The sequence below is a fragment of the Falco cherrug genome, chromosome 7 (assembly GCF_023634085.1).
Source record: "Falco cherrug isolate bFalChe1 chromosome 7, bFalChe1.pri, whole genome shotgun sequence".
NCBI lineage: Eukaryota > Metazoa > Chordata > Aves > Falconiformes > Falconidae > Falco > Falco cherrug.
The window spans coordinates 55,001,579-55,027,903 of NC_073703.1; the positions used below are offsets into that span (position 1 = coordinate 55,001,579).

The 26,325-nt window shown below is 38.7% G+C and overlaps 1 protein-coding gene across 1 annotated transcript in view; it reads right to left on the minus strand.

Moving 5' to 3' along the window:
• Window positions 1-26,325, minus strand: part of RYR3 (ryanodine receptor 3) — a 233,215-nt gene that overhangs the window by 178,278 nt on the left and 28,612 nt on the right. Inside the window, exon 2 of the mRNA XM_055716387.1 lies at window positions 5,914-6,033. Within this exon, the coding sequence (XP_055572362.1) occupies window positions 5,914-6,033 (120 nt within the window). The remainder of the gene's footprint in view (window positions 1-5,913; window positions 6,034-26,325) is intronic.

Genomic DNA, 26,325 nt, shown 5'->3' on the forward strand with positions numbered 1-26,325 from the left:
CTGCGTACACACACAGAAAACTGTTATAAACTCATACCATACATATGTATGTTTGTGTGTGCATGTATGTAGGTAGCATTCATATACATGCACGCAGATTGTAACTGGAAGTTTAGTCTTTTAATTGGTTACATCCAAGGCTTCTCATATAATCAGACACAGAAAATATAATTTCTCAGTGAAATGAATTACAGATGAAACTACATTAGAATTTGTTTCTCATATTTGTTAGTAAAGTCTAGAAAGACTTATTTAGAATATTTTATTGCTATGAACATAAAAATCTATATAATGTTAAGTAGTCTCTACTTCCCAATGGACCAGACAGGTAAACAAAACCTCTGAGTAATACTTCATCCATTACTTTACTGCCTTTAATTGCACCTAGCAGTGGCAAAAAAGCCACATCATTATTGAAAAAAACACCAAAATTCAAACAAAGAAAAAAACCCAGATATTTTTTTGTTGTCATCCTGTGGCACTTTCAGATTATGCAGCATGCATTTTATTAAGACATTTTAAGTATGCATTAAACCAGGCTGTTCTTGAAGTACATTTGAATTCATAAAAGAACACAAAACAGAAACAATCTTTATAACATCTTTCTGCTTTCAATATGGAATACAGAAATTAAACTGGAATTTTATCTGGGAAAACATAACACAGCTAGCGATACAGTTTTAACCAGCACCAGACTACTGGCACTTAATCCCACTCCAAACTGAATACGGTATAATCATAAAATAAAAAGTGTGATCCAACACCTATAAACTGAACAAAAGAACTCCCATCTGTTTCACTGATCACTGGTCTTGTGCCACACAGGCTGCAATTTTAGTTGAAATTTGCTGCAGCCCTTACTTTGGTGCTGTATTAATGAAAGACACACCCTAAACCAATGTAGTCCTAGTCACAGTTTTTATAAAACATACATCTGAGGTTAACACAAGTAATTTTTCACTTCTTATTCTTGTTCATAGCCTAGGGAGCATTCAGCTTCATTTAAGAACACTGACACTGAGAATTAGGAAATGAATGATTTTTCCACCCCTGATTTAGAGCAGCTAAGTCCTCTTTCAAACTTTCAGTGTTACACAATAAGCTAACATATGCATGCTATCACATACCTCATTTCTGCGGTTGGATGGCAGCAACTTATTTTTTAAATTCCACTGACCTGACAAAGGTAATTTATATGGAGGGTACATGACCAAAGTAGCAACTGACCTCCTTAATTGATCTAGATTTTTTTTTTTTAAAAAAAAAAAGGAAGCAAAGTTTAAAAATTAACTTTTGAGTCTTCTGTCAAACCTCATTTGTTTTCTGGTCTTTTTGCAAATGATACTGTGTGTGACAGACTATTTTACACTTTTAATAATTACACAGATAAAAAAGGTTTAATAAAACCTTGACCATCTGCTAATATATGTGTTTTCCCCCCCAGCTCTAAGCAATGATGTATTTTAATGGAATCCCACCAAAAAAAGTGCCAGTAAGGGATGTTCAGTAAAACAAGAATACTGTGAGGTGAAAGCTACAGGTAGAGGATGGGGAAATATTCATGTCAGGAATCTTTATGCTGAAATGAAAACCAAAATGTGTTTAGGCACATAAGACAAGGATTTAGATACCTGCTGTAAAGTAACAATATGCATAGGTATTTATCCCCCTTCTGGCTATGAGAAGTTGAAATAAACATGCATAAGTAAGACATCATCAATTTCAAGAATCATCAATAAAGGAAAAAAATTCAAATATTTCATTTTAATGAAAAAAAGTATTTCATTTTATAGGCATTTAAAGATATGCCAAACAAACATTACTGTAAGTGAATTTGTGTAGCTAAGTAGACTGATAAAATATATCATAAAATAAAGCAGGAATTTAGAATAAATAGCTCTTCCAAGTCAGTGAGAGCTTTTGGGAGTTCTCCCAGCACATCTCTGCAGAGCTTTGTCCATGCATACAGAAAGTTAAACTAAAAGACAAATTTGATATGGGAAACCTACACAAATTTGCAAAGTAAATCCAAAGAAACAATTGACAGTTCCACCCTGACAGCTGCTCTTTTTATAAGAAAAAAAATAAATCTTTATTTCTGAGATTATTTCCAAGCAGGTCTTTCACACAGTTATCAGTTTTCCATCAGCACGCTCATCACACTTAATATACCTAATTTCTCTAAATCCAGTCTTCTGGATTCCTCCAAGCACTATCATAACATTAAATTCTTGCAGGCGATATGCTTATTGACCAGAGCTTTGCCCACAGCTTCTGGTCTGCACTGTAAAACCCACTGGCACAGGTCACTGATCTACAAGGTTTACTTTTACCGGACCTGTAAGCTATTACATTCTGTCATTAGGACAGAAAGCGTACCTTAATTAGTTACAGTTTCCTTCAGGCATTTAAGTTTACTCGACAATTTTGCTACTGGAAGAGATGCTAGTATATTGCAATTACTTTTGAGGTGTGTTTTTCGGTGGCAGTGTGCGCGGCGCGCTGCTGGGGCTGAGGGGCTGCAGGGCGCTGGTGCGGCGCGAGGCACCGCGAGCTCTCTGGGAACCGCCAACACGCGGCGGCGCGCGCTGCGGGCGGGAAGGCGGGAGCGGCCCCGCCCCGGGCGGCCGCGCTGGTGCGGCGCTGCGCTGCCCGCGGTGCAGGCGGGCGCGCCCCCACACGTACAAAAGCAGACCCCGGCGAGAACCCCGCAGGGCGCCAGGAGGCGGATGCAGCCCCCCTCAGGGCTCGAGGAGGCGGGCTGCAGCTGCGGCCACTATTCCCCCAGAGGAAACCGAGCCACGGTTCCCACTCTGCCAAACGCCAGTGCCAGACGGCCTGTGGCAGCCTTGAAAGAGCTCCCCTTAAACAGCAGCTGTCCAGGTCACAGCCGCCGGGGGCCTGAGCCGGTCCTGGCTACCGGAGGGTGGCAGAGAGAGCACCTGTGTGAGGAGTGACCAGGGACGATCTGCTGAGAGCTGCAAGGGGAAGCAGAAAGGTTAAGGAGTGTCAGGGAGTGTGAGAAGGACCCAGGCTGCTGGAGCCGCTCTCTGCCACCACTGAGGCAAACACACCACGCAGACACATCATAAAACTTGCCTGTCTGGTACGGCCCTCTGAGTGCTGCCCGATACTGGTCTTCAGAGTGGGCAATGATGAAGCCCAAACGACAAGTCATCTGAGGGAAATCAAGAGAGACCTCAGAGCCTTGGGGAGGCTGGTTGAGGGATCAGGAACACAAGTGGTCTGTCCTGCTGGTTGAGGGAATGATGGGGCATGCATTCAGAAGATCACACAGATCAATACCGGGCTCTGGGCCTGGTGTCAACAGCTGAATTTAATTTTTTTTGATCAGGGGTCAGTTTACACAGCAGCAGGCCTGCTAACAGCAGATGGGATTCACCTGTCTCAAAGGGGGGAAGGATCTTAGGTCAGGAGTTCACAGTGCTCATCGAGAGAGCTTTGAACTAGATTAAAAGGGGGAAGGGAATAAAACCAATTTCGTTAGAGATGAGGATGGGGGTGGCATGCCGAGCTTGGAGGTGAGATTGATAGCACAGCTGAAGTGCATTTGTGCCAGTGCCCAAAGCATGGGCAACAAGCAGGAGGAGCTGGAAGCCAGCATGCAGCAGGAAGACTATGACATAGTCACCATCCCAGAAACACAGCGGGATAACTCGCATGACTGGAGCGCTGCAATGGATGGCCACAAACTCCTCAGAAGGGATAGGCAAGGAGGGAGAGGCAGTGGCATCGCCCTGTATGTCGGTGGGTGTTCTGACTGCCTAGAGCTGAATGATGGTGACAGCAGGGTTGAGTGCTCATGGGTGAGAACCAGGGGAAGGGCCAACAAGGCCGATGTCCTGGTGGGAGTCTGTTACAGACCACCCAACCAGGATGAAGAGGCAGATGAAACATTCTAAAGCAGCTGGGAGAAGCGTCAAGATCACTAGCCCTTGTTCTCATGGGGGACTTCAGCCTACTGGATGTCTGCTGGAAATACAACACAGTGGAGAGGAAACTGTCCAGGAGGTTCCTGGAGCGTGTGGAAGATAATGTTCTGACCCAGCTGGTCAGTGAGCCAGCCAGGGGAGATGCCCCGCTGGAGCTGTTTACACACAGGGAAGGACTGGTGGGCAATGTGGTAGTTGGAGGGCATTTGGGGCATGGCAATCATGAGATGTCAGAGTTTTTGTTTCTCAGAGAAGCAAGGAAGGAGGTCAACAGAACCCTGGACTTCCAGAGGGCCGACTGTTTAAGAGCCTGGTTGACAGAGTCTCTTGGGAGATGCTTCTGAAGGGCCAAGGGGTCCAGGAAGGCTGGACATTCTACAAGAACGAAGTCTTGAAGGCGCAGGAGCAAGCTGGCTCCATGTGCTGAAAGGTGAGCCACTGGGGAGAAGATGAGCCTGGATGAACAGAGAGTTTTGGCTGGAACGCGGCAGGGAAAAAGTAGAGTTTACAACCTCTGGAAGAAGGGGCAGGCAACGCTGGAGGACTATGAGGATGTCATGAGGTTAAGCAGGGAGAAGACTAGAGAAGCAAAAGCCCAGCTGGAACTGGGGCTGGCCACTACCGTAAAAGACCACAAAAAATGTTTTTACAAATCCAATAGAAAGAAAAGGAGGGCCAAGGATAATCTTCATGCTTCATTGGATGCGGCAGGGAATGTTGCCACAAAGGATGAGGAAAAGGCTGAGGTACTTAATGCTTCTTTGCCTCAGCCTTTAATAGCAAGACCGGTCCCTCTGGGTGCTCAGACCCTGAACTGGCAGGCAGGGATGAGGAGGAGCAGAATGAAGTCCCCACAGCCAGGAGGAAACAGTTGGGGACCTGCTGCTCCACTTAGACACACGCAGGTCTCTGGGGCCAGGTGGGATCCACTGAAGGTACTGAGGGAGCTGGCGGATGAGCTTGCCAAGCCACTCTATCATTTATCAACAGTCCTGGCAAACTGGGGAGGTCCCAGCAGACTGGAGGTCACCCAGTGTAACACCCATCTACAAGAAGGGCGGAAAGGAGGATCTGGGGAGCTACAGGCCTGTCAGCCTGACCTCAGTGCTGGGGAAGGTTATGGAGCAGATCAGCCTGAGCGCCATCACACAGCACATGCAGGACAACCATGGGATCAGGCCCAGCCATGGGTTTATGACAGACAGGTCCTGCTCAACAAACCTGATCTCCCTCTACAACAAGGTGACCCACCTAGTGGGTTAGGGAAAGGCTGTGCATGTTGTGTACCTGGACATCAGTAAAGTCTTTGACACATTCCCACAGCATTCTCCTGGAGACACTGGCTGCTCATGGCCTGGATGGGTGCACTCTGTGCTGGGTTAAGAGCTGGCTGAACAGCTGAGCCCAAAGAGTGGTACTAAATGGAGGTACATCCAGCTGGCACCTACTCACAGGTGGTATTCCCCAGGGCTCAGTATTGGGGCCAGCTCTGTTTAACATCTTTATCAATGACCTGGACGAGGGGATTGAATGAACCCCCGCTCTCAACTTTCTGATTAATCAACACAGTTAGAAGCAACACTTCATGCTAGTAACTAACAGGTGACATTCCTTCTAAAATTGTCAAGTATATCAAGGTATTTGAGTCTACAGCAGTATTAGGAATAAGTTTTTCAGTGAACTTAAACCTTAATAACAGTCTAGAGACCTGAAGATAGAAAGTATTTCAGTTACAGGAATTATTTTAGATAGTTAAAGAATAGTGGGTTTTTACTGTTATCAGGTATGCCTCAAAGTATATTTAGAATCTGTAAGAAACCTCATGTTGCAGTCACAGAAAGAAGAGCATACAGAAGTGCATTTAGCATCACATAAAAGAAACTGTAATTAAATGTATTTGTGGATAAGTGGGTTAACATTCATTGATCAGCCAGGCCAGTTGAGAGTATCGACTTCTTACTTTAGCTTCTGATGTTGGTTCCAAAAAGCACAGGCGATTCCCAAGTCCCTCAGCTGCCAAGCAAAACTTCCTTTGTTCTTTGTGAATACTGGCAACACACTGAAGTACTACTTCATCATCCTGTCACAAAACAAAGTACGAGAAAAAAAGTAAATATTTGGAAGTTGCCTACAGATTATAACACTAAGAAATCCTGAAACATGGAATGTTTAAAATGAACAGGTTCTATGCCTATAACTGATATCATGTACATACACACAGATTCTTTTGATGTGTACATGAACAGATGTTTATGTAGATTTACATTCAAGACTATAACAAAGTGGCAATGACTACATACTGTCTCCAGGGCTTTCACAAATATTGTGTCCTGTTGCTTTAGCAGTGGATTGCTATGGTGCCATTAAAACCTCTAAGTACGCTGTAGCTTGGTTTTACTCAGACACGTCTGATGTTTACAATGAAAACCTGTTAGTGTGATTTTGTTAACAACAGTGACCTAAATTTAAACAAATTTATTTTTTTAGCACAGTAAGCCCTCAAGACAAGTCCTCTTAATGCGCTATCTTAACTTTTAAGCTCTTGTTTAATTTAGAAACCTCTGAGCACAACCAAAGATCCAAGAGGCATTTTTCAAGTGACAGTTCAAATAAGTCACAAGCACTTGCACCTCAAAAGACATATTACAAGAATAAGAACACTCTGGAAAATTACATGAAACAGCCCTAGTTTATTTACTCTCATTATTCTAAAAGCTCTTTTAAAATTTGTTACATACTGCAATGCCAAAGACACACTTACTTATGAAATGCCGAGCCATTATTCACCTCTTAACATGTGCTACTAAAGCTGATATCAGCAAGCCAAAACAGATTATTTTTAGTGTTTCACTGTGAAAAAGCTATAAACAGAACTAAATATGATTTTATTTTCCACAACTTATCCACTAACCAAGAAAAACACAACTTGCAGACTAGCACATTGAAGAACTTCTTTTTATGCAGGCGTGTAACTGTTCACCAAAAGACACTGCCTTAGAAGTTTTTAGGGGGGTGGAAGCTGATTAAACAAGAGCGATATGATATGTCAGTGTCCCATCCAGCTATGAAATTATACTGGTGTCAATTATTATTGTCAAAGCAGATACACAACAGCCGCCTGTACTGAACTCAGAGATCACTTGAACAATTATGTTCTAAAAGCAGCACTGCTTTTTCCAATCCCCTTATGCAACTGCAATACTATGAGAGTAGCACAGCTACTGGCACTTGAAGCTGGGAGTGACAAAGTGATTTTCACCAAAGGAATTAAGTGACACACACTTTAAAATGGGAATTCTAAAGCAGATTTTTCACTTTTGTGATTTTGCAAGTGTGTGCAAGTTATATGGCTTTCTTTTAGGTTATACTTCACTGCCTACTTACTACTACTAAAATGGACAACTATTGTATTTCAGACTAGTCATCAGTTACAGACAATGTTTTCTTTATCTAGCATTTTTAACAGTACCGAATGGGAATCCAAGAAATTTTTATAAACAATTCTAGGAAGTATAGTCAAGTAGAAGATAGACAAAATTAGCTAAATAATGCTGCAAAAACCCCAACTTTTTTACCCCAGCTGCCTCCGCTTCCATTTCTGTAAAATGTGCTCTGAAATTCTTAGCTTGCAAACTCAGTAGTAAGAACATTTCTGCTTTTTAAACTTCAATTCAATAAGTTACAAAATATAACCAACAAAATTAAGCACTCATTACTATGTCACTCTGTTCATGAATTCTTAAAAATTGGCATCAGAAGCTTATCTATTTGGGGGGGTGGGAAATCAGAACATGTATAAGATAAACATAAGATATTTAAAACATTTTTCATCATCCAGTTCCTGTATCAGTCTTTGAACAGATATATCAGAGATTTAAAAAGAATAAAATAGTAAAACATGGATTTATAAATATCAAGATTTAGAACAAAATTGAAATTTGCCACTTAGTTTACACTTATCAATGGATTACATTAAATTACTTCTACATAGCTGAAACTATATTTATTCTCCCTACTACATTAAAGTATTCATCATTCCACAGAGGCATATCCATAGTATCTATTGTAATTTGTCATTTTCTAGGTAATAAAATTATGCCTTTGGACAACATACATAAAACCTCACTTAAAATGAGAATTACTCTAATAAATGCACTATTCTCTGTTTAAATACATATGCATAAAAGGGTGAGTTTCTAGCATAATGAAATTAATATTTTTCTAGAATTCAAAAAATAAGCATTTCTTTTTAGAATTTACACTGATGTCACGAAGTATGAATCATTAAACAGTGCAACAAAACATGAATACTGATGTCTTAAGTAAGGACTGTATGCAGCATCCAACATCGATATTTTACATTATTCCTTTAGATTTTCAATGTATCCTTTCATTTGTGCTACACCATTTAACAAACCATGTATTTGCTACATAGAATGAACAACACAGAGTGTCTAAAAAGTGGCAATAATAGTGCATTTCAGAATGTTTTGGAGCAGAGTTTTAAAGAGTTCAGGTGCAGGTGGCCTGAGCATAAGGAATTAGTGGAATCTATATAATCTGCAAATAAGACAATGACTTGCTGTTAAAATGACTCAGTATTATAGCATACACTGAAGTAACATCATTCCAGCTCAGGTCTGAAATTGCTTTTCTGGCCTGAAGACACTAATAGAAATGAGTTTTATGGCGTTGTTATCCTATTATAATACCAGGATCTGACTTATCATGTCTGAGCCAATAATTTTAAACGTAAAGCTGGATTGCTATTTTTTTCCCTCATGTCTGTAATTTCACATTTAGCCTGAATTTCATCTACCATTTTACTGCAGTTAATTTCAGAAGGTCCTTCTAAAGTGCTTCACAGCTTGCTTACATCCTTGCTACCCGTAATAACTTCCTACCCTTAATAACTTCCTACCATGAGTGCTCTACCTACTTACTCCTTTTCCTACGTCCTCTCCCTCTCTCTTCCTCACCCCCCACCCTTGCCCCACAAGCAGCATCAAACACATTGATTTGTTGTGGAGTATTCATCTTTGGAGACCTCAAAACCCAACTTGACAATGTCATAAGTAACCTGTTCCAGAGATCCCTTCCAACATTAGTGACTCTCTAAATAACTTAAACCCCACAACTAATTAGGGCCATAATAAACACTGTTTAAAACTACATAAGAGGCTGCTCCAAAATGGAAGATAATATTATGTTTCCCATGAGTAACAGACAGAACTAGTAATATAAAACTTAAATTGCAGCAAGATTCAGACTGGGTATCAGAATAAAAATTCCTTCTTTCCAATTGATAAGGATAACAAGGCACCAAAATCGGTTAGGTTGCAGAACCTGTATCAACTGTCTTTTAAAAACAGTTCATGTTAACATCTGTGGGTATGCTGTTGCATGGGTATAGTCAGTCTTTTCTTTGGCAAGGGAATATATGTGCCATGTGATCTCTTAAAGCTCTGTTTTTTCAAGAGCCCATAATTGACACATAATCTTTCATAGCTGCTGTATGCTAGAACGTAATTTATAATATAGAGTATCCACAGCTTAACTCTGCAACAGACCCTCATGCTGGGTTGATCCTGACTCATGTGGACCCCCCTTTCTACATATGTATTTTATTTACATATCTCCATTTTTATCTTGTCTCGTGAGAAAGACTGCAGAACCTGAAGGAAGCCATTAGAATAGGAAATATACTTTATTATTCTCTCTTCTCCCTAGCTTATTTGGAATATGTTTTATTTATGATTTTATTCCCACAATACTTGAGCACACAAGAAATGAGGCACTAAATTTCCTGCTTTATTTCCTGATTGGTGCTCATGTTCTCTATCCACCAACATTTGACAACTGTATTATAAATCAAATTACAATAAATATTCTCAAAAAGATTACCACTACATCTCACAGTTAGCTTCTCTACCAAATGTACTGCCAGTCAGGATGCTAACAAAGCAGAAATGACCCTGATTTCACACTGCTGAATTCTGGAGAACATACATCCTGATTTTATTTACTTTATCATAAAACATGCATACAGAACTAAAGTTTTGACTTTGAAACTTTGTGCATGCTGATGTTTGAATAATCTGGATAACAGAAGCCCTTTTTTAGTCTTTATTTATTACTCATAGTGTAGTTCTCCCAGCAAAACAGCCCTAATCTGATAGCGACTTTTCTTTGAAAAGAAAAAACGAGACAAAGACTGGGAAAATAAATCAAGACAAGCATTCATTTCAACAAGGGAATGAGATGCAACACCACAATTAAAGTAAAATCAATATACATTGAAGAACAATGGGTGTTTATAGAGAGATTCCGTGACAAAACATTTGCTGATCCACGTGCAAATATTTCGTACTTGCTCTTTTGCAATTCCATTTCTGATTATAGATTTCAAGATCTGTCAGGCAAAATATATACCTTTTGCCCAGCACATTTCACCTATACTAAAAGGCTATCTAACAAGGTATAACTATGACTAAAAATAACATATACTTCCAAAAAGGTTTAGTGTGACCCTAAAAAGTTGGGAAAACAGAAATTGAGTCTAATTCTATTCTCATGTATGGTACTGTAAACTATGTAAAACTCTTAAATCAGTAGAGCAAGAAACGCTAAAATTCATGTAAGCGATCAGATTTTTTCTTCTAGAACCCATATGGCAAATTCACTTGAATATTGGAAATAATTGTTAAAAAATATATGAACAATGCCCTTATAATTATATAAAAGGAAGATCATATAGCTTATCAGATACAGTCAGTATATATCATCATCATGGATAATACACCAGCTTTAATAAAAATTGTAGGTTAGACCTCGAACTTCGAAAAAGTGTTTCACAGGGAGCAACTCTTAAATGACCAGACAACAGTGAAAAGCATAGAATTAAATTGAGTAGTCAAAGTACTTTCACTTTGCCATAGTTGAATTTCGCATGTTCTGAAGTAAGGCTAACAACGTCTATGAAACTCTGTGACACACATCCTGGGGTTGCTACTTTAAAGAAGAAAAATGAAGAAAGATGACTGAAGTTAGCAAGTTGATGAAGCATATACCAAGACTTCCTAAATAATAGTATATAAAAAAAAAGTAGTTACTTATGTGTTTCTGTTGAATAAATGATCCATTTTTTAAAATTAAAAAGTCCATAATTTACATAGCTTCCAACTTCTTAATGAATAGTCAATCATTCCACTCATTCTAAAACAGAAGATTCATACAATGGTACTTGAAAAATTTGCACTACTTCCACATTTGAAAAGAACAAAACTTTTCAAACCTAGAATCTCATACATTTCTATTAGAATTTCTTACTTCAGTAATTATTATTGCAACACTTGATAAACCCAGATTTGTATACTTTCTCTCTTGTACATTGTGAAAAATTAATTTCCATAAAACTGGTACAGAAAACAGTTCTGGTATGGCTTTTTACTTTTCTGCTTCAGATGAAGGATCTAGAAAATTCCGGCTGTTGAATTTATTATTTACCAAGACAACACAGTCCTAACTGTTTAGGATTCCTAATTAATTAATTCATAAAAGTGAAAGGCTTCTTTGATCAAATTTTACCTTCATTGTTTTGGTTTTGAGGCTACAATCCAGAAAAATAACAATGTATTTGCTTGCCATCCAGCAAAAGCAGTTCAGTTTGTTTAGGTTCCTGTACCAAGAAAACTGTGTAATTTTCCTGTAATTAATAACAATACCTTGGCAATTATGTACCCCATGTCCATGCAGAAGTTATATTCAAAGAAAAGTATATATCTGTATCAGAAATCTTACTGCAAGGTCACATCACTTTTCCTTTGCCAAATCTGCCTGAGGTGTGACTCTCAACAAAAAATTCCTTGGAGGAAATATACAAAATCTCTGCTGTGTTTATTTATCTATATATTTATTTATTATGCAAAGGGAAATTCCATTCTTAATAAACAAAAACACTGTGCATTGTAACATTATGAATGATATGCAGTATACAGTCAACTAATTGAAGTTTTGGATATTGTTTCTGCTGAAAGAGCAGATTACTTGAAAAACAATTGTGTATTATAGTTACAAAACTAATGTACGATACAATTTTTTTGCTTTGCCTAGTTTTTATCAACTTAAAATAATCTTTTTTTTTTTTTGAGTAATCATAAAAAAAACAGGAAACCAAGTCAAACCTCAAAAAAGGTTTTTAAGCCTCAAAACCCAAACCCAAAACAGACACACAAAACAAACAATAAAATAACCACACCCTACTAGCTAAGCTTACAGACTTAGCCATAGTTACTGTAAATGTAACATATTGGTGAAGTACAGCATTTCCTTACCAATGACTCCACATTGATCAGCAGTCTCCAAAAAAGACTACAGATGCCCCTGGTATCCTGAGATTCACTGAATGGTGATTAGCTACTAAAAGAAGCTTTCCTTTACCAAGCACATGGGAAAAAGGTACGCTACTGAATCAGTTATGTTAAGGAGCAGGTCTGCCCACTTGGAAATGGAGTAGGTGATCTGAACCTTCTCCTTGGAAATAATCTAAGAATGTACATAGGGAAAGAAAGTTCATTATGTCTTCCAGGACAGATTCTTTTGTATATTCTTCTATTCTCTTTCCTTCTTCAGGTTAAAATGAAGATAAGTCCTCTGGTTCATTGACAAGTCAAGTCTCTTCTTTTTTTCTCTTGCCTCTTTCCTCCTCAGAGAGGAATACTAAACTTTCAAACTCCAATGTGATTTACAGATACATTGTCAAGTAATGGAAGACCAAGTTTACTCTAAATTTGTATTCTTGTGTGTGTGTACTTGGGGGTGGGTTGTTTGTGTTTTGAAGTGATAATATCACTTGACCTGATACCTAGCTTTTAAATCAGGGTTGCCACTTTTTTGTGCGTTAATACAGCTTATATAGGCCGAATTTAAACTGAATAGAAACATTTACAAGTTCAAGAGAGTACAGTAAAAAAAGATAGGGAGAAAGAGATTTTGTATGAACTCTGTTTCCTATGAAAATTAAGAGACAAACTACATAAAGGAATCTCAGTTCAATTAATATTAAAACACTAAGTAACTCCTCAGGAAAACAGAACATGAAATAAGACAAATAATGAAGAAGATGAATGTAAAGTGTCCTCCTTGTCTCAGTCACTAGCTGACCCTTCCCTGCCTCATTCGTATTGCTAAAACAAAACACTATTTTAAGTAAATCAATTCAAGTAACATGAACTTTAATCCCTTACTTATTCATAAAAATAGAAAGAAACAGAACAAGGAAACAATATGTAATACATATGATCCTTACTGAAGCTGTGTGAACATTTAAAAAGTTCTGAAATTTGAATAACTGTTTTTTAACCTTATGTTTGGACATACTTAATTGTCCTAATTTAAGTGTTCTTACAGGTAATTTTGTATTTCTATTCAACTTCAAAGGCTTTATAACAGGTACTCATACTGCCATATTTTATTCAGTATTTCCGTGTGTAAGAGTTTTAGTCATATTGCCAGGCAGTAGGGGCAAAAATCCAAACTGCTTATCAAAAAATACATAATCGATAATAACAATAACGGAAAAAAATCAAAACCACCTCTAAACTGCAAAGAAAGATAATCAAATTATCAAGATATATTAAATTGATTACCAATTTAAACAAAAAAATTATACATTGCAAAACATGAAACATTTATATTGGGTTTTGTACATGCCAGTAAAGCAGATGTTTCCTGTTTACAAAACTCCCAATTTTGTCTCACAGAAGTTGCATTCTGCCATTCTGCAAAAAGGACATGACTCTGCTGTACATCTCGAGAGCACTTTTTTCCCCACACAAACCTCTTACAATATTGAAGATCCAATTTGTCAAGAAAATCTAATTTACTGACTGCATAAATTAATATTAGGATATTGTTTACTAAAGCATGCATCCAAGCACCAAAGTTTGATATCAGAGTAAGCTTATGAACCAAGAAATGTTCGTAACTGATTCAAGTTATGTTTTTCATTCCTGTAATTAAAAAAGTTTGTACAGCTCTTCTGCAATATGATAAAGTTTATTTTATGACTTCCACATATGAGTGCATACTACACAAATATTTTGGTCCCAAAATACAGACATCAGTCACGTAATTGAATTAGGAGGAAGTCACATGAATATATCATCTTAGGCTTTCCTTTGCTTTCAATGTCTATAAATAAATCTTCTGGCAAGGAGTATGTGTTAATTTCTAAAACAAAAGTGCACTTAGACACAACTGTCATGTTATAAATCATCACAAAAACCACGAACAAATGAAGGAAGCCAATATCCAGAGAAGATCTTAAATCAGTGGTGGTGGAGAGGAGGTAGATTCTCAGCTCATTTACTTTACTTCCATGAAATGTTATCAGTTGTTTTTAACATCTTTTTAAAAATTAAAAGCCTTTATTTGTTCAGTAGTAACATACCAAGGCCTTTCTTCCCTCAGTAAGTATATGGATTTCTCCCAATGAACACAGCCAGTTCGCTGCAAAATGGATCCTTACGATGACAGCAGAGTTATTTGATGGATATTCACACACCACCATCTGACAGTTCTCAGAAGATTTTAAAAATAGAGTTGGGGTTTCCGTTGTCAGTCTACTCCTTCAGCAGTGGTTGGATCAAAGCCTAATCTCATCTCTGGAACATACTCCCATATCTTATAACAGGTCATCAGCAACACAGAATAAGCATATCATTAGACAGCAATAAAATGTAGTCAGTCCTTTCCACAAAAATTAATATTTCCAAATGAAGAATTGCTTCAGAAAGTAAAGCATTTTGCTGCTTTTTTCAGTACAACTTCCAGGTTTTAGACTTGCTTTGAAACATTTACATGGTTTGCTGTCTTTTGTATCACAGCTTTCCCTACCTCTCCCCTCACCGGTTCTTCATGGAAATGAGATAGCACAAGGCAGTGACTACAAACGAACAATCGCACCAAACACTAAGATCAAATGTAACATCAAAAATATTTATTTACTATCTGTCATAAAAGCTGAGTACTAAATACTCTTTAAAATCACTCCTGTGATTTCAAACTGTAAGGCAGGATAAATAGAAGCCTTCTTAACAGAGTTGGGGTGAATTAGCCATGCAGACCAGCTTGATGCAAATTAGTGGCAAGATAAGTATGTCCTCTCCTATCAGGCTGAGTCCTGTGTTGTTTTAAGAAATGAAGTGACTTTAAGTACACACATTAATTCTCAGAATGGCAGATTGACTAAAAGCATCAAAATATATTCTGTGCTGATCAAGGAAGTGGAATCAGCTAAGAAAAGTGTATCGTGCATTGCCTACTGAGTGGACCTGGTAGAGTGGGTCCCAAGGATGGCCATGGAAATGGTCAGGAACGCTGGAACACCTCTCCTGTCAAGAAAGGCTGAGAGTTTGGGGTTATCAGCCTGGAGAAGAGAAGGTTCCTAAGAGACCTTATTGGGGCCTTTCAATACTTAAAGAGGGCTTATAAGAAAGATGGAGAGAGACGTTTTATCAGGGTCTGACAGGATAAGAGGTAACAGTTTTAAATTGAAAGAGGGTAGATTTAGATTGGACACCAGGAAGTATTTTCTTAAGATAAGGTTGGTAAGACACTGGAACATGTCCAGAGAAGTTGTGGATGCCCCCATCATTGGGACTGTTCAAAGTCAGGTTGGGCGGGGCTCTGAGCAACTTGATCCAGTGAAACATGTCCCTGCCTGTGTCATGGGGTTGGACTGTGATCTTTAAACGTCCCTTCTGACCTAAACTATTCTATGATTCAATGAATTGTGGTGTCAGTACTGGCATGCTTTGCACCTCTGACATTTGTGACTTCTGGCATAATATTATATAAGCAATTGAAATGACAAGATTTATTAGGAAAGGAGGGTATTGTAGTTCACTTTAAAGGCACATCCTTTTGGAGAGAGAAATGATGCAAGAAACATTATTGTATATGCACATACTTAAAATCATAGAATGGTTTGGGTTGGAAGGGACTCTTTTAAAGATTATCTGGTTCCAGCCCCCCTGCCACAGGCAAGGACACCTTTCACCAGACCAGGTTGCTCACAGCCCCATCCAACGTGGCCTTGAGCACTTCAGGGATGGGGCATCCACAGCTTTTCTGGGCAACCTGTGCCTCACCAACCTCTTTACAATAGTAAAGAACTTCTTCCTAACAGCTAATCTAAATCTATGTACCTTCAGTTTAAAGCCATTACCCCTTGTCCTATCACTACACACCCTTGTAAAAAGTCCCTCTCCGGCTTTCACATAGACCACCCTTTAGGTACGGGAAGGCTGCTCTAAAGTCTGCCCAGAGCCTTCTCTTCTCCAGGCTGAACAATCCCAACTCTTAGCCTGTCTTCATAGGAGAGGTGTTCCAGCCCTCCAGCCTCAAATATATTTGCATATATTTTGTTTTCCCCATTTCTTTTACACACAGTGTAAGTGATATACTGGCAGACCAACCAGTTAGCAACAGAAGGACAGGACACAGGACATCCACAACAACAAATTTATTTTCATTTCAGCAGTTCACTGGTAACTGAGTTTGAAAATATGAGGGGAAAAATCACATAATATAACTCAGCCTGCAGGGTTTAACTTTTAAAATTTTACTGTTTAACAGATGATCAGAAATATTAATGGAATAGCCAGTGTCTTGTCTCTATTACAGATGAACCAATTAAAAAAACCTGGCACCTAAAAGCAAGAAGGAATCCAAATAGAAGCTGTCAGCCTTTAGGAATCTTAGTGTGACCACTACCAGATTAGTAAAGATACCAATAGCAGCAGACATTTAGGTCATATCTATTTCAAATGAGAATGGGCATGCACAGTATTTAGCATATTCTTTAAATCATGTCTTCTGTACATAAGATCACTGTTATCTCTAAACTATCAACTATAAATATCTCAGATGTTTATTTAATATCACAGTTTGTAAAAGAATGTAAGATTTCCCTTTTTGGACTAACAGTTTTTGCTAGGAAACTTAAATACTGACTTTGAGGCAAAAATCCTATGGATCTTTTTAAAGCACCAAATACTAGTCAAGGTTTTATGCATTGTCTATACCAGCTGTTGGTAAGAGGGATACTTAGGGTACAGCTTTGAAAATTATGGACCTATAATGGGACAAACTTGTACCTGTCTTAAATTTTAGGATCTCAAAACAAATTAGAAACGGTTCTACAAAAAGATGAAACAGCAGACATCTGTGCAGTCACTACATGAAGTTATAGGCTAGCTGCTTTCTACATGCAGATAGGGGAAACCTTTTTAAATGTTGGGGTTTTTTTAATAGTATTCTGAGAGGAGACTTTACAGTGTCACAGTTACCTGAATTTAAGTCCTGTCCTTGTCAAGTGTAGGCAGCAGAACAAAAGAAAAATGGGTAGTAGGATTTAAACCCATACAGAGTGTTTGTAAGGCTCAGGTCTTTGTACCAGGTCTCAGAACCAAAGCGAGCTGTGAATAGCTAATAAATAGTTAAATACTACTTATCTAGTTTTTAGGAGCAAGAAAAAACCCAAGACATATGAGATGGAATGTCAGTGTGAATAACCAATAAATAGTTAAATACTACTTATCCAGGTTTTAGGAGCCAGAAAAAACCCCAAGACATATGAAATGGAATGTCACTGTATAAAAAGCTTTTGCCAAGGACCCAAAGATGGAATGACATCAATGAAGCAACATAAGCCTGAAACAGAAACACAGTGGATCATAGCCTCTAGAATTACTTGATGGTTGCCTTGCTAGCTGTAACTATTTCATACCTAGGGGAAAACAATGAGATATTTTAAAGAGTTTTCAATCATGAAAGCAGATATTTAAACTAAATCCCACGCTTCTTCCCCAGACTTTTTATAGGCAAGACTAAAATATGGCTGTGAATATATAGCAAATGAGCTGCCAGGTTTGCATGGGTTAGTAAGAACAGAATAGGTATGAATCAGCTTCAAACGTTTACGTGTACACAGGGAAGATCCTAAATTATACAGAGGAACAATTCTAAAGGAACTACAATACCTATGGTTATTCTATACTAGTGAATATACAGATGTATTAAGGTACAGGCATACATGAGTATATTCATTTAATGTAAGGATATATTAATGGATGTAGAGAACATTACAGACCTTTTACACACAGTGCTCCAAACAGTTAATTAAACTTCACTGATAATATCCTTATTGAGTGAATGTCAGAATGATACTACCATATATATAGTGTCATTATGTACATGTTACCTACCCCCAAAAAATTAAATTCCGGGCAAAGCTTTTAAAATTTACTAGGAAATTAATACATTTCAATGGCACATTCCATTCAGTGGACCTAGAGGTAATATACGCGTGATTCATTGTCAACCGTAATAACTTCCTCAATGTTACAATGTTAAACTGCATAGTTAAAAGAATCTTTTTAAAGTGAACTATAGCACCTACAATTATTTTAAAATAGGCTTAATATGAAGGGTATAATGCCTTTGAAATCCAGCCACATCTTCCATTTCTTAGTCCATACTCCAGTATGCTGATACTACACTACATATATGCACATCCTTGTTAGTTTACCATGTTTTCTATCAGTAAAACTTTTCAAACAAATCTGCTAAGATGAATTACACTCCTATTTCAATAAAAAAATCTGAAAACCATTAATTACTATCATATATATTTAAACTTTAAACTGCTACAATCCTGAATTATGACTTGCTTAAAATTTATTTCAGAAGTGAGCTCTCTGATACAGTTGGCAATTCTTTAAAACAAAAACCTCAGTATACTCAGTAATCACCCACATCTGTCACTCTTTAAAAGAGAAAAGGCATCAGATGCATGGAAAATTCACACAGAAATCTATCAAACAGTATTTGAAAAACACAGCAGATATTTTAACAGCCTTCATACAAAATATATGAAAAAGGACAGAATAAAGTAGAAGAGATTGCACAGACATAAAATGCAAAAACTGAAGAACATTCAAGCTGCTGTCCATCCCTTGTCAAGTATTTACACATATTGCTCAAGCTAGACTATATAAAGTTAAGTACTCAAGGTTTAGATGAGAACTGGCAGGGACAGGATATTGAAAGAGCATAAATGAATCATATCCATCATATATATCCTTAAAAATAAAAAATTCAAACCACCAAACAGCTGCATGGCAGTTTCCCCTGCATAGTGATTTTACAGATGTCTTAAGTTATTGCTACTGCAGTAGGAGATACCTACAAATCTGCAAGCAGTAGCAGTGTTCAGAAAAAGTGGCAAATCAATCAGTACCCTCAAGCAAATTGAGTGGAAATATGTGAGCTAACTACACATTCAGCCGCAGATGTCTTACATCAACCATGCTCTCATCAGATTGGCTCTACAAATGAAAACAACTACAATTCATGGAAACAGAATGATTTGCCATAAAATTAAGAGAAATATTTATCAGTGTCTACCTAGTTGGTGTTACAAAGCACAATAAAGATATGTTAACTTGCTCTGGGTTATTTCATAAATTAAATGGTGAACCCTGCCAAAGGAAAGTGCACTTAAATTTGCAGTTAAGTTGATTTCTATAGAAAGGTCACTATCACTGTGTTTCCCACTGCCTCTATCCTAGATAAGATGTTAATACTTGCTTACTTGCAAATTGCTGCATAGGGTTCACTTACGAAATCTGTAGTATCTGTTATACCAAAAATCAGTCATCACATTCACTAGCAAATTAAAGAGCCAAACCTTGATAAGTTTTCAGCAGAGTTCACAAAATTGTAGTACTATTTAACAATCACTTACATCCTTTGCACTTTACAAATTTTAACCACACAGAAATACATCAAATGATGTTGAATTGGGAGTGACCTTTAGAGAATGTCTAGTTCTACCCCTGTGCTCTAAGTTGAGTCAACAGCAGCAAGCCCACATCCAGTCATTTTGTTTTGAACATCTCCTGAGATAAAGACTCCACAATCTTTCTGGACAACCCACTCCAGAGTCTGACCATCCCCACCATAAAATAAATCATTTTATTTTCAGGACCAGGACTGAATTTTGTTGGTGAAACTCTGGACTCACAGACACACAAAAAATTGCAGTTCCCTCAACTACAAGCACAGGCCCTGTGTCTGTCTCATACAGCCTCATACTTTCCAGCTAGTCCAGTTAGGAGTTTGCTAAGCAAATTACATGCGTGCCCGTGCACCCCAGGTTAGGGGAAAATATAAACTTGAGTCCCCGACAGACAACGGTACTTAGGCTCATAAGGTCCTATGAGCCACAGTTCCCACTCCTGCTGCTCGTGCCAGGACCCCCAATTCATTTCAGTCACCCCAGACCTCCGCAGCTGGTGACTAAGACACAAAGGACCCATGACCCGTGGTCCCACACCAGCAGCTGACACTGAAACCCTTGCTTGCTCCAGTTGCTGGTACAGACACAAGTGTCCCTTCACCAAAGTCTGATTCCAGCTGCTGGCTTAAATTAACCCACCCCAGTCCATTCAGTAGCTCTCAGTCCTCCTAAGATCCATGGCCCCTCTAGCTACTGATGGAGATACTCTTACTTGCTCCAATTGCGAGCACCACAGACACAGGGGCCACTTCACCTGAGGTCTGATTCCAGATACTGGCCCCAAATTCACTCTCTCTAGTCTCCCCATTTGCTAGCACTCATTCTTTACAGCACTCATGCACAGGGTAGAGAGCAACAATACGTGAAAGATAGTTAAGCAAGTATTTAATAGGAAGATAAACAGTGATCAGGCACAGGGCTGTCAGGCAAGCATACTGGCTGGACATGGTTTACACACAACCTGTCCCTTCCTGTCTATTCCTTTGCATCACATTGCTCTTCCCCAATTCCCTTCCCCTAAACATCTCTTCCCAAGTTTTGCAGAGTCCTACAGACCCCCTTAAATATTCACAATCTTTGTTTGCCGCCTTGGCAGTTACAAAGTCTAGATTGGCCCTCTCCACAGTGCTGGCTATAGTTTCTCAACAGACCATCAATTAATCGCTGAAGAGCTTTGGTCTTTTTCTCCATTGTCTCAATTTTCCAATATCCACTAGGTTTGTATCTCTCTGTGGTTTTGTTTCTCTACCAGTCCCCTCCTTCAGCCCTTCTTCTCCACTTAGACCTTGTTTTAAGAATGAAAGAAAAGTTTCAGTAAAGATTTTAATGCTACTTGGGGAAGGAAATGGTTAGGAAAGACCTCACAGAATGCTCAAAACCTGCCCTTTCAAAACCGGCTACAACAGGTGCACTCCTTGATAGCACAGCAGAAAAGGCTAAAGCCTTCACAGCATGTGAGGTGAAATCTTTGCATATGATCAAAATACATGACCCAAGGTGTGTAGAACACTAGTGGGGTTTTAGTGCTACACCACCATAAACACCATTACTTCAGATGGTTACTGATGCAGATATAATGCAGTACACAGTTGTCAGTAATAAAACAGAAGAAAGTTTTACTTTTGATATCCTATTTCAAATATAGACACTCTTTAATTTCAGAAAGTTACAAATTTTTTTCCTCAAGTTTACGAGTTAATATGTGCCTGAATTTTGAAAATTCACAATCCTACTCCCTTGCTTCCATGAAGGCTTAGTTATCACTAGAGAGCTAAATTAGATTTTCTTATCAGGAATACTGAGGCTGATTTTATTGTTACATGTGCTAAGTTCGATTCATATCTTCCTTGACATATGAAGAAAAAGGAAATTTCAAAATCTTTCACCACTTCAAGATGTCTTGCAGGGGAACTGTTATATTCCCACTGTGGGTTTCTGCCACAGAAATTACTACGTTGACATCCATGATTTCAAAATGTTAACATATACAAAACTCATCTGGGGTAAGAAAATTACTTAGTTATGAATCTCCAAGTATTCCATGACTATTTTTGTTTCAAATCTAGATCCACGTTTTGTATACAGATTCGTATGGAATCTGTAACTCCATCTAAAGCTCTTGTTCTATTTTTATTACAACTGGATAGATAGTGAATGAAGTTACTTTAACAGTTCCACTCACACTTCAAACAGAAGTAGCAGTGAGATAACCAGACATTTGCAGTTTATCTGCTAGACCTTTTCTTTACAGTGACTTTCACAAGAAAAACAGAGGCTTTAAACATCTAGATAAAGGTTTATATATTTATTATTATAGTCATATTTAGACATATGTAAAATTTCAGATTGTAATAGAAATAATTTTAATAGAATAATTTTAAATTGTAAAAAACGTGTGGACCCCACAAAATAAAAAGGATGTTAAGGTACTTGAACGCATCCAGGCAAGAGCAACAAAACTGATGAAAGGGCTGGAAGGCATGTCCCGTGAGGAGCAGCTAAGGACTCTGGGTTTGTCTACTTTGGAGGGAACCAAAGGGGCAACCTCATTGCTCTCTACAGTTTCCTCTGTGGGGAGAGGGAGATACTGGTCTCTTCTCTCTGGCATCCAGTGATAGGACATGTGAGAATGGTTCAAAGCTGCACCAGGGGAGGTTCAGACTTGACGTAGGAAACATGGCTTTACTGAGAGGGTGGTCAAACACTGGAACAGGCTTCCTACAGAGGCGGCTGATGCCCCATGCCTGTCAGAGTTTAAGAAGCATTTGGACAATGCCTTTAATCGTTGTAGGCCGCTTCCAACTGAATTATTCTATTCTATTTTATTCTAAATAGAAAGAAATAAAGTTAGTAGCAATACCCAACAATATAAACAGAGGAGTACAAACAACTTTTTCCTGCCCATTTTGCCCCTGCGTACAGATCCTTGCTTCAAAGTTTGCGTTTACAAAGGTCAATTACTTTTTGACTGATTGCAAACCTAAGCACTCAAAAGTTCTTTCTGTCTTCACTGGGGCGTCAATGGATGCACCAGGTTCCTTTCAGAAGCTGCTACCTGAGCTGTAGTCTCCCATTTGCATGTTATTTCCAAGTTATTGCTACACCAGAGTAGAATCTTCCCACCCCTCACTGCTCCCAGCTTCAGTAGAAGGAAAGGAGGCATCCCTCCCTTCCCAGTCTGTCCAGTCCAGTCCCGTCCCAACTCAGCCATTCCTAAGAGAAAATAACTGCGAACATATATTGCCTATCAAAGATGGTTTTCAGGAAATAACTATATGTTCTAAGAAGCTAGGCTAGTTTTGGTACTAGTTTTGGTACTAGTCTTGTTTAAGACTCACGTCAGGGGAAGCTAGTGAAGAAACATGCAGCAGAACATTTATTATGATCATTTTGCTCAGATCAGATTGAAAATTAATTCAGTTACACATCAAGTGTCTGAAGTTAGAGAATGGATGAAAACCAGCTTCTGTATAGTTGAGTCCAGACAGGACCAGAAGCTTGGAAATAAACTACTAGAACAACTAATGTCACTCTTGTGAGCTCTCTGTCATTTGTGACTCGTCTTTGTAACACTGAGTTGTTACTAAATCTAGGATCAGAAATCTGCAAAAATCACAGCCACTATAGCCTCAGTGTTTCTATACATACTCAGATAATATATTTTTCTATTTCTATGCCTTCTATTTCATGTAGAGACTAGCGTGCTATAAAATATCAGTCACAGAGGTTATTCAAGGGGAGTGAACTGAGGGCAAAAACTTGAGTACAAACAAATAATTTATTTGTTGAGAAGTTATATGGAAATAACAAAACAGTGATTTCCTAAACTCAAGTTAGTAGGAATTCAAGCCACTGGCTTAAACAATGAATACAAAGTTATACAACAGTAGTACAGAGAAAAATATTTTCGAACTATCACACCTGGCACCACCGTCTCCCTCCTGTAAAATTTGGAACTCTCTTCCTTTCCTACCTTACCCTGGATTAATAAATACTCTGGCTCTGCTACAACATTCTTATTTCCATACAAACATCATCTCAAATTACCACTTTGGACCAATAAACAACCCAGGATGTTGAAGGTGATCACAAATAGTATCTCAGAACATAGCTGAAAAGAATAATTTAATTCCACTAAAAGTCCAGTAATCATTAGAATGAAGTACAAAGCATAGATCTTTAAAATTAGGTGATCAGGTATTTTTTAAAAAAAAAAAACGATCTGCATGTCTACCTTCTGTTATCACTTCTACTGACTCAGTGCTGGCCTGCACTTCACCATCAACAAATTTTTGGAACCATAAAATTTTCTAAGGTTTTCTTAGATTCTCATTCATGATTCAATAAACAATATAGTGTGGTGTCTGAAATAGATACATGAATAAACTGGTCTATCTTAAAACCAAATTAGTATACAACTTTTTTCTTTGGTGCTAAGACACAAAAACTCAACTGCTTAAGTAATACAGAGATATTTCAACAGTTTTTACTGACATGTTCACTGACATTGTTACCTACAATGATACCTATTCTCTAAAAAGCACAGATAGATAGTTTGACCTAGAAGCCACAATAAAATTCCAGAAAACTCTCACTCATTGAACAGTCATAATCATCTTCCAAAAATTTGGATATTGTACAGACAAACATCTTACTGGATTTCATTTCATTCATTCAAGTCTCAAAACTTGCAGCAGGAAGACTATGACATAGTCACCATCCCAGAAACACAGCGGGATAACTCGCATGACTGGAGCGCTGCAATGGATGGCCACAAACTCCTCAGAAGGGATAGGCAAGGAGGGAGAGGCAGTGGCATCGCCCTGTATGTCGGTGGGTGTTCTGACTGCCTAGAGCTGAATGATGGTGACAGCAGGGTTGAGTGCTCATGGGTGAGAACCAGGGGAAGGGCCAACAAGGCCGATGTCCTGGTGGGAGTCTGTTACAGACCACCCAACCAGGATGAAGAGGCAGATGAAACATTCTAAAGCAGCTGGGAGAAGCGTCAAGATCACTAGCCCTTGTTCTCATGGGGGACTTCAGCCTACTGGATGTCTGCTGGAAATACAACACAGTGGAGAGGAAACTGTGCCCGGTGGCTAAGGCGGCCAACAGCACCCTGGCTTGTGTCCAAAACAGTGTGGCCAGCAGGACAAGGGCAGTGATCATCCCCCTGTAGCGGGCACTGGTGAGGCCGCCCCTTCAACACCATGTTCAGTTCTGGGCCCCTCACTTCAGGAGGGACATTGAGGTGCTGGAGTGTGTCCAGAGAAAAGCAGCAAAGCTGCTGAAGGGTCTGGAGCACAAGTGTTATGAGGAGCAGCTAAGGGAACTGGGGTTGTTTAGCCTGGAGAGGAGGGTCAGGGGGGACTTTACTGCTCTCTGCAACTGCCTGACAGGAGGCCGTAGGCAGCTGGGTGTCAGTCTCCTCTCCCAGATAACAAGCAACAGGACAAGAGGAAATGACCTCAAGTTGTGCCAGGGGAGGTTTCATTTGGCTACTAGGGAAAGTTTCTTCACTGAAAAGGTGATCAAGCATTGGAACAGGCTGCCCAGGGAGATGGTGGAATCACCATCCCTGGAGATATTTTAAAAACCATGTAGATGTGGTGCTTAGGGACATGGTTTAGTGGTGGAAATGGCAGTCCTGCATTAACAATTGGACCTGATGATCTGACAGGTCTTTTTCAACCTTAATGATTCCATATAAAATACATCATAGTTTGCATCTTCAAGCCCATGTCAGATACAAATATTAGGAAGCAAAGACAGATTCTTGCCTGAACTCTCTTTCTTAGGTCCACTCTGACTTCTATCCCGGAGATAAAGATCCTGAAAATCTGAATCTGGATCTAAATTTCCCACCTCTGGCCCACTTGCAGGGAAAACGGAGCCATTATACCTTATAGTATTATTATTTGAGGGCGGGTGGGAAATATTCTGAACAGAAAACACTTGGAGATGTATATAAATTTTTGTTCACTTAGTGAAATCTGTAAAGTGCTTTTTAAACTAAAAATGAGCTTAGTTGAATAATTATCTTCAATATAATCTGTTGCCCCAGGGACTTCTGAGTTGATATTGAACCAGATTCAGAATTTCATGTTAGTTGGTTAACATTGATATTTCAATCGAATATGAATACAAAGTAAAAGATGAAATACCAATTTAAACTACCGTAGAGAATCCAAATATTTTCAGAATGTTATTTCTTGACTTTCAGTCAGGTGGCCTGCAGTAAGAAATATGAATCATCATTTCTGACTGTCCCCTGGAGCAAATGCAAAGGGAGACTCCTGTAATTACCAAAATCACTACAGGTAAAACAAATTATGCAATATCATATCCCATGGAAAACAAAAGGTAAACATCTACTGCACCTAACACAAGCACTTCAGAGAACTGCTCTGTATAAATTCTTTCTCATGGTGAAAGTTTTGGCTGATACCCAAAAAGCTAGTCAGAGTGAAGTCGCTAAATATCAACAGTACCTTCAGAAAAGCACAG